Raw genomic sequence first — 14890 nt, forward strand, 5'->3', positions numbered from 1 at the left:
TTAATTGTACACACACCCTCACGAACACACACCCATATGCTCATTTAAGATAATTGTCGTTATTCACCATTGCACTTACTCCAATTGGGGACGAAGCTGCTACATTTTTAATCACTGAAATTAGAGTGTGGACTCCAGCTTTTAAGTAGTTCTTAGATACCAGGTAACACCAGTTCTTGGTGCTGACCTGGTCACTTCTATGGTTACAACCTTGCGTCAATATTTTTAATTACTCCTGTGCGAGTGCTCCAGTGACGCTTTGATTGTTAGTGATCATGTATGAAATATTCAACTGCAAATTGGTAACCTATAAATCAGCGATTAGTAACCTATAAATCAGTCATTACTTTTCATTCTTCAACAGGTTGTGTGTATCACTGAAAGTGAATTAACATCAAATGAGGAATTGTCTTGACAAATGTATTAGGATCTGGTCCAAATCTGGTTATTAAATACCTTTGATAATATTTATCACATAAAAGTACCACAGTACCAGTACCAGTGACCTAAAATGACATTTTGGACCATGCACCATGGTATTCAGCTGTTCCATGGTACTGCCACAGTACTTATTGTAATGGTTATTCTAACAGAGGTGCATGAATAGTAAATGTTGCATTATATTTAACTAGACCTATACATTGTATATACAATATATTGCTATATTAAGTATTGAGACACCCCTCCAAATAATTTAATTCAGGTGTTCCAATCATTTCCATGGCCACATGTGTATAAAATCAAGCATCTATGCATGCAGATGCTTCTACAAACATTTGTGAAAGAATGGGTCGCTCTCAGAAGCTCAGTGAATTCAAGCATGGTACCGTAATAGGTTGCCACCTGTGCAATAAGTCCATTCAGGGAATTTCCTAACTACTAAATAGTCTACGGTCAACTTTTAGTGGTATTATAACAAAGTGGAAGCAATTGGGAACACCAGCAACTCAGCCACAAGTGGTAGGCCACGTAAAATCACAGAGCGGAGTCAGCGCATGCTGAGGGACACAGTGTGCAGAAGTCGCCAACTTTCTGCAGTGTCAATAGCTACAGACATCCAAACTTTGTGTGACTTTCGGAATAGCTCAAGAACAGTGTGTAGAGAGCTTCATGGCAAGGGTTTCCATGGCCGAGCAGCTGCATCCAAGCTTTACATCACCAAGTGCAATGCAAAGCGTCAGATGCAGTGATGTAAAGCACGCCGCCACTGGACTCTAGAGTGATGGAGACATGTTCTTTGGCGTGATGAATCACACTTTTCTGTCTGGCAATCCGATGGACGAGTGGGGATTTGGCGGTTGCCAGGAGAACGGTACTTGCCTAACTGCATTGTGCCAAGTGTAAAGTTTGGTGGAGGGGGGATTATGGTGTGTGGTTGTTTTTCAGGGGTTGGGCTTGGCCCCTTAGTTCCAGTGAAAGGAACTCTTAATGCCTCAGCATACCAAGACATTTTAGACAATTTCATGCTCCCAACTTTGTGGGAACAGTTTGGGGATGGCCCCTTCCTGTTCCAACATGACTGCGCACCAGTGCACAAAGCAAGGCCCATAAAGACATGGATGAGCGAGTTTGGTTTGGAGGAACTTGACTGGCCTGCATAGAGTCCTGACCTCAACCCTGATAGAACACCTTTGGGATGAATTAGAGCAGAGACTGCGAGCCAGGCCTTCTCGTCCAACATCAGTGTCTGACCTCACAAAAAATCCCATAAACACACTCCTAAAGCTCGTGGAAAGCCTTCCCAGAAGAATTTAAGCTATTTTGGTGCAAAGGGCCAACTCCATATTAAACAGAATGAGATTAAAGTTCATGTAAAAGTAGGCGTCCCAAAACTTTTGGCAATATAGTGTAGCTGTGATCCGCACTCAAAATACGAAATCCTTTTAGTCGATTTATTTCACTTTTTCACGGCCTGCAAGCCGAAACGTCGTTTTAGAATTTGTTATGCCCCCTTCACCTTAGAATTTTGAGTGTGGATCAGCTATATTCTTGAAGTAATTAAATAAATGAATGCACCTAAACAGGACACAAGTTATGAAATGAGAGAGTGTGGTGTAAACGACTCTGCGGAACTTAATTTTAGTTTAAACAAATTTAACCAAATCTTGAGTTTATGCCATTTTCTTCCAATTTTGAGGGAGTGCAGCGCAATCACACATCAGTACACACTTTCATTCATGCCTGCATTCACCACCATAAATTTGTGTGTGTGTGTCTGACAGTGTGACAGTGTGTGTGCAAGCTTGTGTAGTAACAGGCCTCTGTGCTTACATTATTTATGCTGGAATGAGACCCAAGCTTAAGTTACACCAAGGCAAGTAGAGCTGACAAATTAAGGTTCCTTCTACAGCGCTGCAACAGAACTAAAAACCTGACACACATCCTCTCACTTACACAGACACACAGTCCTTGTCTGAGTCACTCATGGATGGCATATCATAGTTGATGACTGCATGTGCTGGAATTATTTGTTTGTTCATTTTCTGAGAAGTACAGGTAGGTGTGCCTCTCTATCTTGATGATCAACAGAAGAAGAGAAGTGGAGAGAGCGAGTGCATGTAAGGTTAAAGAAACATACAGACGTACCTCAACAACAGAGGATCTCTATCCCAGAACGTCTGCTGGAAACATCCTTTTTCTAGACCACGTCTGGTGCTGTGGCGTGTGGAACCATGTGAACAGAGATTTATACGCTCTCTGTGTTGAATTCATCTATGACAGTACTGAGAAGAGAAAAAGTCACCTACAGGTAAGACTATTTTCTTCCTTTATCATCCTTAAATACAGAGGATTTAGAAAAGATAATGAAGTGTGTATGAAGATCCTTTATTGTTTAATGTTGGTTTTGCAAGTATTTACATTGTAGTATAATTTTGAGTCTTTAAATGTAATTTGTACAAATTTGTAATTGTTACTTTTGTTTGTGTGTTTTTTCATGGAGATAAAATATGTTTAATCACATTTTTATTTGTCATTTGGCAGAAAGGAAGACGGTAGACTAGCATGGTTTTAGAAGGATAAAATGCCATCCAAAAAAGACTTAAAATCAGTAGCCAAGAAAGGAGGAAAACCCGAACCAGAAAAAAGCAAACCAAAGGAAGAAGAAAAGAAAGGAAAAGATGACAAAAAAGGAGCAAAAGATGACAAGAAGGGTGGAAAAGATGACAAGAAGGCAGGAAAGGATGATAAGAAGAAAGGAAAAGAAGAACCACCTAAGGGTAAAGGGAAAGATGATGGTAAGAAGGGAAAGGATAAAGGCAAGGGAAAGAAAGAGGTTATTGAATATGATGAGGACTCAGATGCTGAGCTGATGGATGAAGATTTGAGTGAGGAGGATGAGGATGAAGAATCAGATGGAGGCAAAAGAAAGCGTGGTGGTGGGAAAGATGCTAAAGGTAAAACGGCAAAGGGAAAGTCCAAATCTAGACAGCTTGATTCTGATGAAGATGAGGATGATTATGATGAAGATGATGATGAAGATGAGGAGGAGGAAAGTGAAGAGGAGGATAGGAAAGCAAAGAAGAAATCAAAAGATCATAAATCTAAAGCAGAGGAAGATGGAAAGAAGAAGAAAGCTAAAAAGAAGGAAGCGCCTCCACCCGAGCCAATACCGAAACGAGGACTCAAAAATACCTCAAAACTATTCATGAGGTTCTCTGGGTTTAAGAAGAGGAAGAGCTCAAAGAAGCGACTTAAGAGCACTTCCAAGCTGTTTCTTGGACTTGGCAAACGGAAGAATCGCTTGCTTAAGAAAAAAAGAAGAAAATCTCTCTTGAGAAATGCTCCAAAGTTCATGATGCGTTTTAAAAACAGCAAAAAGAAGAAAAAGGAGAAGGAAAAAAAAGAGCCATCAGGGCCGAAGCCAACCTATATGCTTATTAAATTAGGTGGCAATTCTAATGCAGCAGAGAAGAAACCAGGATTTTTTAAAGGGCTTTTTGGGAAAAAGAATGCAGAGGATGGGGCTGGTTTTAAATCTAGGGGTCAATTATTAGGTAAGCTTGCTGGGGCAACAAACTGGCTCACCAAGAGGTTCCTCTCCGTTAAGGGGCGTCAGAGTGGAAGAGGTGATGCCTTTGGCCGGAAAAACAACAAAAAATATCAATTTTCTGCTGACAGTCGACATGCTAGTATCCGAGCTCCTTCAGGGTATCACAATTATGGATATGAACATGACACTGGAGGAAATGATTATAATAACCAGAATAGGGTGGATAGGAGTGCATTTCACAGACAGTCAATCCCGAGGCATTCTAACAGGTATAGTGAACAGTACGACCATATGCAGGGACACTCTTCGTTTCCACAGCAATACACTCGTTATGAGGAACCAAGTAACTATTATGACATGGAATCACATGATCAAGGCTATTATGAAATGCAGGACGGATACTATGACCTTCACACAGCTATGCAGGATGAGGGCGATTTTTATGATGATGGTATGGACTACAATGACCCCTATGGAGCGCAGGAGCAGATGGGCAATTACCCACAGGAAATGGGCTACTATAGTCAACAGCTTCCACTGGATCCATATTACGATGATGGCATTGAATACTATGATGATAGTCAGTACCCAATGGGGAACAGCTATGATCAATATGGGAATGAAATGGATTTGTATTCCCAGGCTCAGTTTGGATATTATGATGACCTGCAGGACTTCTATGCTGACCCATATGAAGTTGACATATCAGGGGATCCATATATGGATGCTTATGGGGATTATGGTGATCTTTATTTTCAGGATTATCAAGTTAATTACAGTGAATCAGATGTTGATCCATATCTGCAATCTGCCTACAATATCTATGATCCATATGGTTATCCAATGCAAGATATTATGGAAGGTGAAGAAGCTTATGGAATGTATGGTGAGAAGTATGGAGATTTTCCTATGGAGTCTACATCCCTTCACGGAGACATGGAATTCAGAGTCCCAAGACCCCAGGTTAAGCTTTTTGGTAGGGAAAGGATTGATGTTGAGTTTCCACCTTTGCCTCCACAATATGATTTTGAAGAAATGTCAGACATACAGTATGAAAATTATCCATATATACCTGGAGCCTCAATGAATGATGGTTTTTCACAGGCAATGTATCCACAAGAAATGCTTCATCCCACAATGCCTCAAGTGCCCACACCAACAGCCATGCTAATTAAGCAAGCAAATAATCCCCAGGGATTTGTTGGTCAACATATGTCACATATGGCTCAAGCTCGTGGCTTTCCACCATCTCCCACACCAAGCAGGAGGTCAGTAGCAGGGATGCCCTCCTCTCTGCATATGCCTATGTCACCCATGGTACCCATGGATCCCATGGCAGGTTTTGGACAGCCAGTAATGGAAGTTAGACGTTCCCCTGTGCCTATACGCAGACCGAGCCCCCATGCCTCCCCACAGCTATCCATGCATCCTGCTGGTCCACTCCCTATGAGAAGAAGCCCATCCCCACAGCCCTCTGTGCGTGGCATGGGAGCACCTCCATCGCCAAGACTAGCCAGAGGTGTGCCCTCTCCAATAAGTCATGTTCAACACCCTCCATCTCCAATTGGACGCAGAATGAGCCCACCTGTTTCTCCAACACTTTCTAGACGTTTACCACCTCAGGCTCCATTTAGAGAAGGGCCACCCACTTCACCAACATTCTCTAGACGTTTCCAGCCTCAGGCTCCACTCAGAGAAGGTCCACCTGCTTCACCAACATTCCCTAGACGTTTACAGCCTCAGGCTCCATTTAGAGAAGGCCCACCCACTTCACCAACAGTCCCTAGACGATTACAGCCTCAGGCGTCCTTTAGAGAGGCACCACCATCTCCCCAGCCAATGCCTGGCCGTATGCCCTCACGGGCTCCATCTCTCTATACAAGTCCACCAGCTTCACCTCGTGCATCTATTCGGAGGAGAAGCCCACCACAGTCCCCTCGTGCCTCAATTAGGAGACCCAGTCCACCCTCTTCACCCACACAAGTTCATCGTCCATTTGGTGCCAAGAAATTTCAAGCCTCTCCATCTCCACTTAGACGGGTGAGTCCTCCTCCTTCCCCTCAGATGGGTATGCGAACCATGGCCAGTGTTCCGCAGAGGGATCTTCGCAGACCCCAGTCACCATTAATGGCACAAAGAGCATCACCTACTCCCTCTCGAAGAAGTTTTGCTGTGGAACCAGACTCCCAGCAACCACCAATGCAAGGAAGATCCCCCTCTCCCACCCTCTCCCGCAGGTCCACTCGCCTTATGAAGGATTCTCCACCTTTTGGGTCCCCTGGAGGTCGACTGCGTGGAAGGGGACGTCCAAACATTCCCATGGGAGCTGTGAAACCATATCCTGGCCGAGGGGGTAATTCTAGAACTCCAACACAAAATGTACGACCATTTAGACCATCCGTACGTAGTAACAGGTCCATGATGCCACAGGACTTCACAGCCTCTCCACAACTCTCAGGTCAACATACTGGGATGGGCATAAGGGAACAAAGTCGTTTTAATCCTCCAGGAACAGCCAATGCAATGAGAAACCCACAGAGACCGATTGGCCGTGGCCGTCCACTCATGGCCAGACAGTCACTTAGGCGTGCCCCTGGCATGATGCCCCCTTCACCACAGCTTTCTCAAAAACACATGCCCCCTCCATCTCCTCAGCCTTCTATTAGACATCTCTCCAGACCAGCCTCTCCTCATCCATCTATCAGACATGGATCCCCATTACCAATGCGTTCCACTTCCCCTAGGGCTCTGCCTACTTCTGGACTGTCTGGTCCTCCAATATATGATGCTTCATTTGCATCTCCTTTACCCATTGGTGCAGAGCCGATCCCTGTAGAATTTGATCAGATTAGTGGTGTACCCCAGTCCCTCCAAAATCAAGGGGTCTATAACGCAACCTATACTTCACCAGTCCAACAGCCTATGTCGCCTTATGCTCCTGAGATCATTAATGTTCCACAGTTTCCTGGTCAACCACCTTCACCAGTTTCCTCCCTTGCCCTGCAAAACCCTAATCTAAGCCATGCTGCACATTTTTCCCAATTGCAACCAGGACACTCACCATATAATCCTGAAATGGTTGTACTGGATCAACATACATCAGAGATGGCATCTCCACTTTTGTCGAATGCCTTACAAAATACTCAGCTCCGAGAAGCTTCTTACATGTCGCCCATGCATAGACCAGTTTCACCTTATGGTCCTGAAGTGGCTCAGTTTGGTGAAATCCCTGAACAACCTTCTTTTTCTTCCCCCTATGTTCCTCAAATGGAAGCATTTGAACAATTTCCAGGTCAGTCAGCATCGCCTTTGCTGTCCAATGCAATTCACAATCCACAACTTCACAATGCATCATACAGATCATCCTTTCAGATGCCACATTCACCCTATGCTCAGGTAGAGACAGGCTATGATTACATTGAAGAGCCAGGTGCTGTCCCCATTCTCTCTAATGCTCTTCAAAATCAAGATGTCCGCAATGCTTCTTACCGAACACATTTACGTCGCAGGGGATCCCGTGTTCCCCCTGGCTATGGTCCAAGAGGATCTCCAGTTCTTTCAACAGCTTTGCAGAACCAAAATATTCGCAAAGCATCATACCAAGCTCCTGTTCAGGGAATGGTCTCCCCTTATGGACCTGTGCCAGGGTATAGGCAGGATCCTAGGAAATCTCCTTATTTGTCTGATGCATTGCACAACCCCCAACTTCGTGGTGCCAATTACCAATTGCCTGATGGGACATTAGCATATGGTACTAATCCTGCTGGGTCCGTAATAGGTATGGACCCACGACAGCAACAGTCTTTCTCACCAAACCTCTCAAATGCTTTGCAGAACCGAAACATAAGAAATGCCTCTTATAGACTTCCAGATGGAACAATAATGTACCCAGAATCTCATTTACAGCAACCTTCTTCTCCAAACCTGTCTAATGCCTTGCAGAATCCAAATCTGAGGAATGCCTCTTATAGACTTCCAGATGGAACAATAATATACTCAGAATCTCATTTACAGCAACCTTCTTCTCCAAACCTGTCTAATGCCTTGCAGAATCCAAATCTGAGGAATGCAACTTATAGACTTCCAGATGGAACTCTTGTAAATGCAGGACAACAACAGCAAACCTCACCAAACCTCTCACATGCACTTCGGAATGAGAATATTAGAAAGGCATCATATAGACTGCCAGATGGGACAATAATAATGACTGAGCAGCCAATGGAACCAACATCTCCAAATCTATCCAATGCACTCCAAAACCAAAACATTAGAAATGCAACTTACAGATTGCCGGACGGCACGTTAATAACATCAGACTATGGGCAATCCAAACCTACTTCCCCAAATTTATCAGCAGCGCTTCAGAACCAACAAATGAGAAATGCCAGTTATCGTTTACCTGATGGGTCAATTATAAGTGGACCAGGTTATGAAGTTAAGTCTCCAAATTTGTCAAGCGCGCTTAGGAATCAGGATATTCGTAAGGCTACCTACAGGTTACCTGATGGCTCCATAATAAGTGCTGATGCAAGTTTTAAACCTACATCCCCAACTCTGTTCTCTGCCCTGAGAAATGATGATCTGAGGAATGTCTCCTATAGGCTTCCAGATGGATCTGTAATTACACAAGCTTTACATAAACCAAGGAGTCCAAACATTGGAAATGCCTTGCAGAATGAAAACATTCGCAGGGCCACTTACCAGCTACCAGATGGATCTGTTATTTCAGCAGATCCTAGAAAACATAGAACCCCAGACCTTTCAAAGGCACTTCTAAATCAAAACCTCCGCAATGCCAGATACAGATTACCTGATGGATCAGTCCTCACTCAAGGATTTGATGTCCCCACTTCGCCATATTTAATGGATGCTCTAAAGAATCCTAACCTGAAGAAAGCCTCTTACCAACTACCTTCAGGGATCTCCAACTCTATGACATCCTCTGGGCAGGTGATTATTGGGCCAGATGGTCGTTATGTTGTGGTTCCACCACAGCGGAAAGGTCCAGGTGGGCCAGAAGAGCACTGGGCTCAGAATGCCAGAGAGGGGCAAACTGCAGAGGACCTGTGGGCTTCAGAAAAAGTCTTGCCTCATGATACAGTACAGAACCTCATCAAATGGTCTATGTATCGTGATGAGAAAATGACGGAATTCCTTACCCCCCCACCTGCTGGTATTAGGCCAGGGGAAACAGAGCTGCAATGGTTACCAGATCGTGAAGGGGAGCCAAAAGGACAGTGGTATGACAAGGTAAATCGCTTTAGACATAATACTAACCATAATGGTTAAATTATTTAACTAATGGAAACAGAAGTTACCAAATGTATTGTATTTTCTCTGCCCCAGAGACACTAGCTATTTTTCCATCCACCTATTTTTATTCACATTTTGGGATATAAAAAAACACTGGATGGAAACAGAAAGATGCAAATATATATTCTAAAAATTTGCATTAAAAAAACGTATGCGCTCAACTGAGCCTGATAAATTTTTATCCGATAAGAAAGCATGCACATAAACTACGATGGAAACACATTTACTGAATAAATTCCATGATGTGCATCAAAAAAGACGTGACTTTGCGATGGGGCAGCATAACTGGACCAACCAGCGGACTGAAATGCTATATTCGTCATTCTGAAATGGCAGCCTGAGCAAAGTCTGTCGTCAAAGTGGTTGGGTATAATTACCTCCCAGAACTGTCTGCATTCCCAAAAAGCAGGCATCCGCCTCCGAAAGAAAGTTAACATGACTGTGTTTATTGCGTTTCGTCTACGCTCTGAGGAGTAATATATTATATTTGAAAATTATTTTATAGGCTAGAGGGGCTTCTCCTACTGCAGCGACATCCATTTTTCTTAGTGATATTTATCCGCAGTTTATCCGTGACCACTTTATTCTCTTTGACTTACTGGATGGAAACAGTGCTTTTCGCAAATGTTTTTTGCAATATTCCAATTTTGCGCATAAGTTAAATTCACAACTTTTGAAGAAAACATTCTATAAGCTATTAACTCTATATCATGCTTTCATTGTCTTCTCTTCTGCTGTTGTAAATAGTAATTTGGAAGCAGATTAATATAGGATAGAATTCAGAGATGCCTCTCTTCACTGGAATGCAACAGTGATTTCATGTTTTTTCTTCATATTTATAGCATTTGCTAAACCTTCCATATCTTAAAGGGATAGTTCACCCAAAAACAAAAATTTGATGCTTTTCTGCTTACCCCTAAGGCATCCAAGATGTAGGTGTCTTCGTTTCTTCAGTAGAACACAAATGAAGATTTTTGACTCCAACCGTTGCTGTGTGTCACTCATATAATGCTTGTCAATGGGGTCTAATTCTATTAGAGTAAAAAAAACATGGACAGACAACTTCAAATTAAACCCTGCGGCTCGTGACGACACATTGATGTCTTAAGAAACGAAACGATCGGTTTCTGAGAGAAACCGAGCGGTATTTATGCAATTATATCACCTCATATCAGACGAACGCTTCAGCTCTCCAGACTGCCATCACTTCCCGTGAGTGAGGTCAAAATTCCGTCTCTCAGAAACCGATCGTTTCGTGTCTTAAGACATCAATGTGTCGTCACGAGCCGCAGGTTTTAAGTTGTCTGTCCACGTTTTTTTTACTATAATAGAATTAGACCCCATTGACAAGCATTATATGAGTGACACACAGCAACGGTTGGAGTTAAAAATCTTCATTTGTGTTCTACTGAAGAAACAAAGACACCTACATCTTGGATGCCTTAGGGGTAAGCAGAAAAACATCAAATTTTCGTTTTTGGGTGAACTATCCCTTTAAGGAATTATAAATAAGCAGGTTTAATCTGACCAGTAATGTTGTCAAGTAGACAGCAATGCATGTGTCAGATCTAACAAATCTATTAGGCTTTGAGCCTTAACAAAAGGTCCAGCCAAGCTCACCTATCTTCATCAGGTTTAAGCTGCAGTCCGCAACTACATCGGATGTCAGATGAGATTTACAAGGCCGATTATAACTCCTCTCAGGTTACCTTACTGACCAGTGATAATAATCTATGCATTATTGTAGTGCAGGACCTAGAAAAGATAACTTGACCTAATTCATCTGAGAAGATATTCTCTAATGTAATTTAATGAATTTAAAATTACTTCTCAAATTTCTTTGAATGTTCTCAGATTGCATCATTTTATTTTCTGAGCACAAGTTGTATTTTTCAAACAGATGTATTCTATAAGGAGCCTGCCTACTGTCAGCTACAGAGCAAAAAGGGAAGGGGATGGAGCTGAGGACATGACACTAATGGAGTATGTCAGCATAAATATACATCATATATTTATAGTTGATCTTTAGAATCTAAATAAACCATTCTTCTTCCATTTCTTGCAGAGAGCTTACTGAGGCAGCAGTATTGATAAACCTGAAGATTCGCTTTGATCAAGAGCTTATCTATGTAAGTCTTGTATTCATGTCCTAGCAAGCATACATCACCAAAATGTCTGCTAGTTCTAATTACTTTGTACAAACATATAATAAAAAGGATGTTCTAATGCTCTAAAATTCTTCCAGATAAATATGCACAAATCGAATAGACATTCTCACATACATGTGGTATTAGGGACCATACAGTCCCTTATCTTTGCAAAATTCTCAACTAAAGCACTTAATGACTTAATCATAATATTACGTTACAGAAAATATTTCACTGGACAGGCCACTAAACAGATTAACTTTGTCTTAATTTTGAAATCAAATGTTTGATAAAATGTTTTTCCCCAATACTTTGAATAGACCTTTACCACTATTATTCAAATCTCTTGTAAACCTAACTACATTTAATTTGTGTTCTAAGCAGACGTACATTGGCAGTATTCTGGTGTCTGTGAATCCATACCAGCTATTTAACATCTATGGCACGGATATGGTTCTGCAGTACGAGGGCCATGGCTTGGGAGATAACCCACCGTGAGTCACAACAACACAATCTCAGTAATTCTCAATGCATTTTATTATTTGTCAACTCCTGGTAGAAGCTTACCCAGTTTGGCAGATGACATGCTTTCATTCTCGAAAACCATGAACAAAACTACACAAGCTAAAAGAAAACACAGACACAGTCAAAGACAGTTAAAGTTAAAGACATTTATAATGTTACAAAATATATCTATTTCAAATTTTAAAAAAATTCACTTTCTATTTATCAAAGAATCCTTAAAAATGTGTCATGGTTTCCCCAAAAATATTAGGCAGCACAACCATTTTCAACATTCATAATAAGAAATGTTTCTTGAAGATCACGTGACACTGAAGACTGGAGTAATAATGCTGAGAAGTCAGCTTTGCCATCATAGGAATAAGTTACATTTTAAAATATATTAACATAGAAAACAGTTATTTTAAAATGATAGTAATATTTCACAATATTGCTGTTTTACTGTATTTTTGATCTTGGTGAGCATAAAATGCTTCTTTCAAAAACATAAAAATGTCTTACTGACCCCAAACTTTTGAATTTGTACATTAAAAGTCTGAGAAAGAAGAGGAGAGAAAATGAAGATAACAATACTTTGTGATTATTATCTCCAAAAATGTACAGTATGTAGACCTGCTCTCTTATACATGTTTGTTTTCAGTCATCTCTTTGCCATTGCAAACGTTGCCTACACAACAATGATGGACATCAAGCGAAACCAGTGCATCATTATCAGGTCAGATGATAGTATGTGTGTGTCATTTGCAGAGGATGTGGAAGTGTGTATACTTTATTGCCTGTCTATGTAATGTTGTATTAGTGAAGTGTTTGTATTGTAGTGGGGAAAGTGGTTCTGGAAAGACAGAGGCAACCAAACTGGTTCTGCGGTACCTCACTGCTATTCACCATAAGAGGAACATTACACAACAGGTACGTGTGTAGGATTATAAAGTACACACTGGATTTTCTTCATGGACAATTATCACCTGTGTACACCTCTGTACAATTGCTGTGATTTCGCCTCGTAGGATATGTGATTGGATCAGCATCCTTATTGGCCCTGGAACAACATTCAAGTTTTAGGGATAAGGAAAGGGACGGAGTTGGGGCTTAGACAACATTCTTGTTTCCTTCTGATTTTAAGGGCAGTTAATGGTTATAATTATCAATAGGGTTAGGTATGGTTAGGGTTGTCAATGTTAACTTACTTGGATATTGTTAGTACTTTTCATTCATTGAAATAGACCTGAAATAAAATAACATAAATATTACAAGAAAATCATAAACTTAAAGACTTAGAAATATGACTAAAACTGAAATAAAAAATACTTTAAAGCTAAATGAAAATACTTTATATAATATATACACTATATTGCCAAAAGTATTGGGACACCCCTCCAAATCATTGAATTCAGGTCTTTCAATGTATAAAATCAAGCACCTAGACATGCAGACACCTCTACAAACATTTCTAAAATAACGGGTCACTCTCAGGAGCTCAGTGAATTCAAACGTGGTACCGTGATAGGCTGCCACCTGTGCAATAAGTCCATTCGTGAAATTTCCTTAGTTCTAAATATTCCACGGTCAACTGTTAGTGGTATTATAACAAAGTGGAAGCAATTGGGAACAACAGCAACTCAGCCAGGAAAAGTGGTAGGCCACGTAAAATCACAGAGTGGGGTCAGCACATGCTGAGGGACACAGTGTGCAGAAGTCGCCAACCGTCTGCAGAATCAATAGCTACAGACCTCCAAACTTTCTGTGGCCTTCAGATTAGCTCAAGAACAGTGGGTAGAGAGCTTCATGGAATGGGTTTCCATGGCCGAGCAGCTGCATCCAAGCCTTACATCACCAAGTGCAATGCAAAGCATCGCAAGGTTGGGCTTGGCCCCTTAGTTCCAGTGAAAGAAATGCTTAATCTTAAAGGGTTAGTTCACCCAAAAATGAAAATTATGTCATTAATTACTTACCCTCATGTCGTTCGACACCCGTCAGACCTCCGTTCATCTTCGGAACAGAAATGAAGATATTTTAGTTGAAATCTGATGCCTCTGAAAGTCCTCCATTGGCTCAATGGTACTCTACACTCTCAAGACCCTTAAAAGGTACTAAAGACGTCGTTACAAAGTCCATCTCACTACAGTGGTTCTAAAATAACTTTATGAATCGGCGACCATAGTTTTTGTGCGCAAAAAAACCCTAAATAACGACTTACATAGTGATGACGATTTCAAAACAAAGCATCATGAAGCTTCGAAGCGTTATGAATCACTGAGCCGAATGATGATTCGGATCGCGTGTCAAACCGCCAAACTGCTGAAATTTGGCGATTCAAACCGCTGAATCGACTCAGTGATTCATAACGCTTCGAAGCTTCATGATGCTTTGTTTTGAAATCGTCATCACTATGTAAGTCGTTATTTAGGGTTTTTTTGCGCACAAAAACTATTCTCGCCGATTCATAAAGTTATTTTAGAACCACTGTAGTGAGATGGACTTTGTAACGATGTCTTTAGTACCTTTTAAGGGTCTTGAGAGTGTAGAGTACCATTGAGCCAATGGAGGACTTTCAGAGGCATCAGATTTCAACTAAAATATCTTCATTTCTGTTCCGAAGATGAACGGAGGTCTGACGGGTGTCGAACGACATGAGGGTAAGTAATTAATGACAGAATTTTCATTTTTGGGTGAACTAACCCTTTAATGCTTCAGCATACCAAGACATTTTAAACAATTTCATGCTCCCAACTTTGTGTGAACGGTTTGGGGATGGCCCCTTCCTGTTCCAACATGACTGCGCACCAGTGCACAAAGCAAAGTCCATATATGGATGAGCGAGTTTGGTGTGGAGGAACTTGACTGGCCTGCACAGAGTCCTGAACTCAACCCGATAGAACACCTTTGGGATGAATTAGAGCAGAGACTGTGAGCCAGG

At 41.5% G+C, this 14890-nt stretch overlaps 1 protein-coding gene across 1 annotated transcript in view; it reads left to right on the plus strand.

Annotated features, from left to right (window-relative positions):
• Positions 1-3022: 3022 nt before the first annotated feature.
• The window catches only part of myo15ab (myosin XVAb), a gene marked incomplete at both ends in the record, with an annotated part of 58722 nt that continues 46854 nt past the window's right edge, over positions 3023-14890 (plus strand). The window contains 6 exons of the mRNA XM_079811976.1: positions 3023-9241; positions 11205-11287; positions 11370-11433; positions 11836-11945; positions 12614-12688; positions 12792-12888. Coding sequence (XP_079668102.1) covers positions 3023-9241; positions 11205-11287; positions 11370-11433; positions 11836-11945; positions 12614-12688; positions 12792-12888 — 6648 coding nt within the window. The remainder of the gene's footprint in view (positions 9242-11204; positions 11288-11369; positions 11434-11835; positions 11946-12613; positions 12689-12791; positions 12889-14890) is intronic.

The sequence above is a fragment of the Gobio gobio genome (assembly GCF_949357685.1).
Source record: "Gobio gobio genome assembly, chromosome: 3".
Lineage (NCBI taxonomy): Eukaryota > Metazoa > Chordata > Actinopteri > Cypriniformes > Gobionidae > Gobio > Gobio gobio.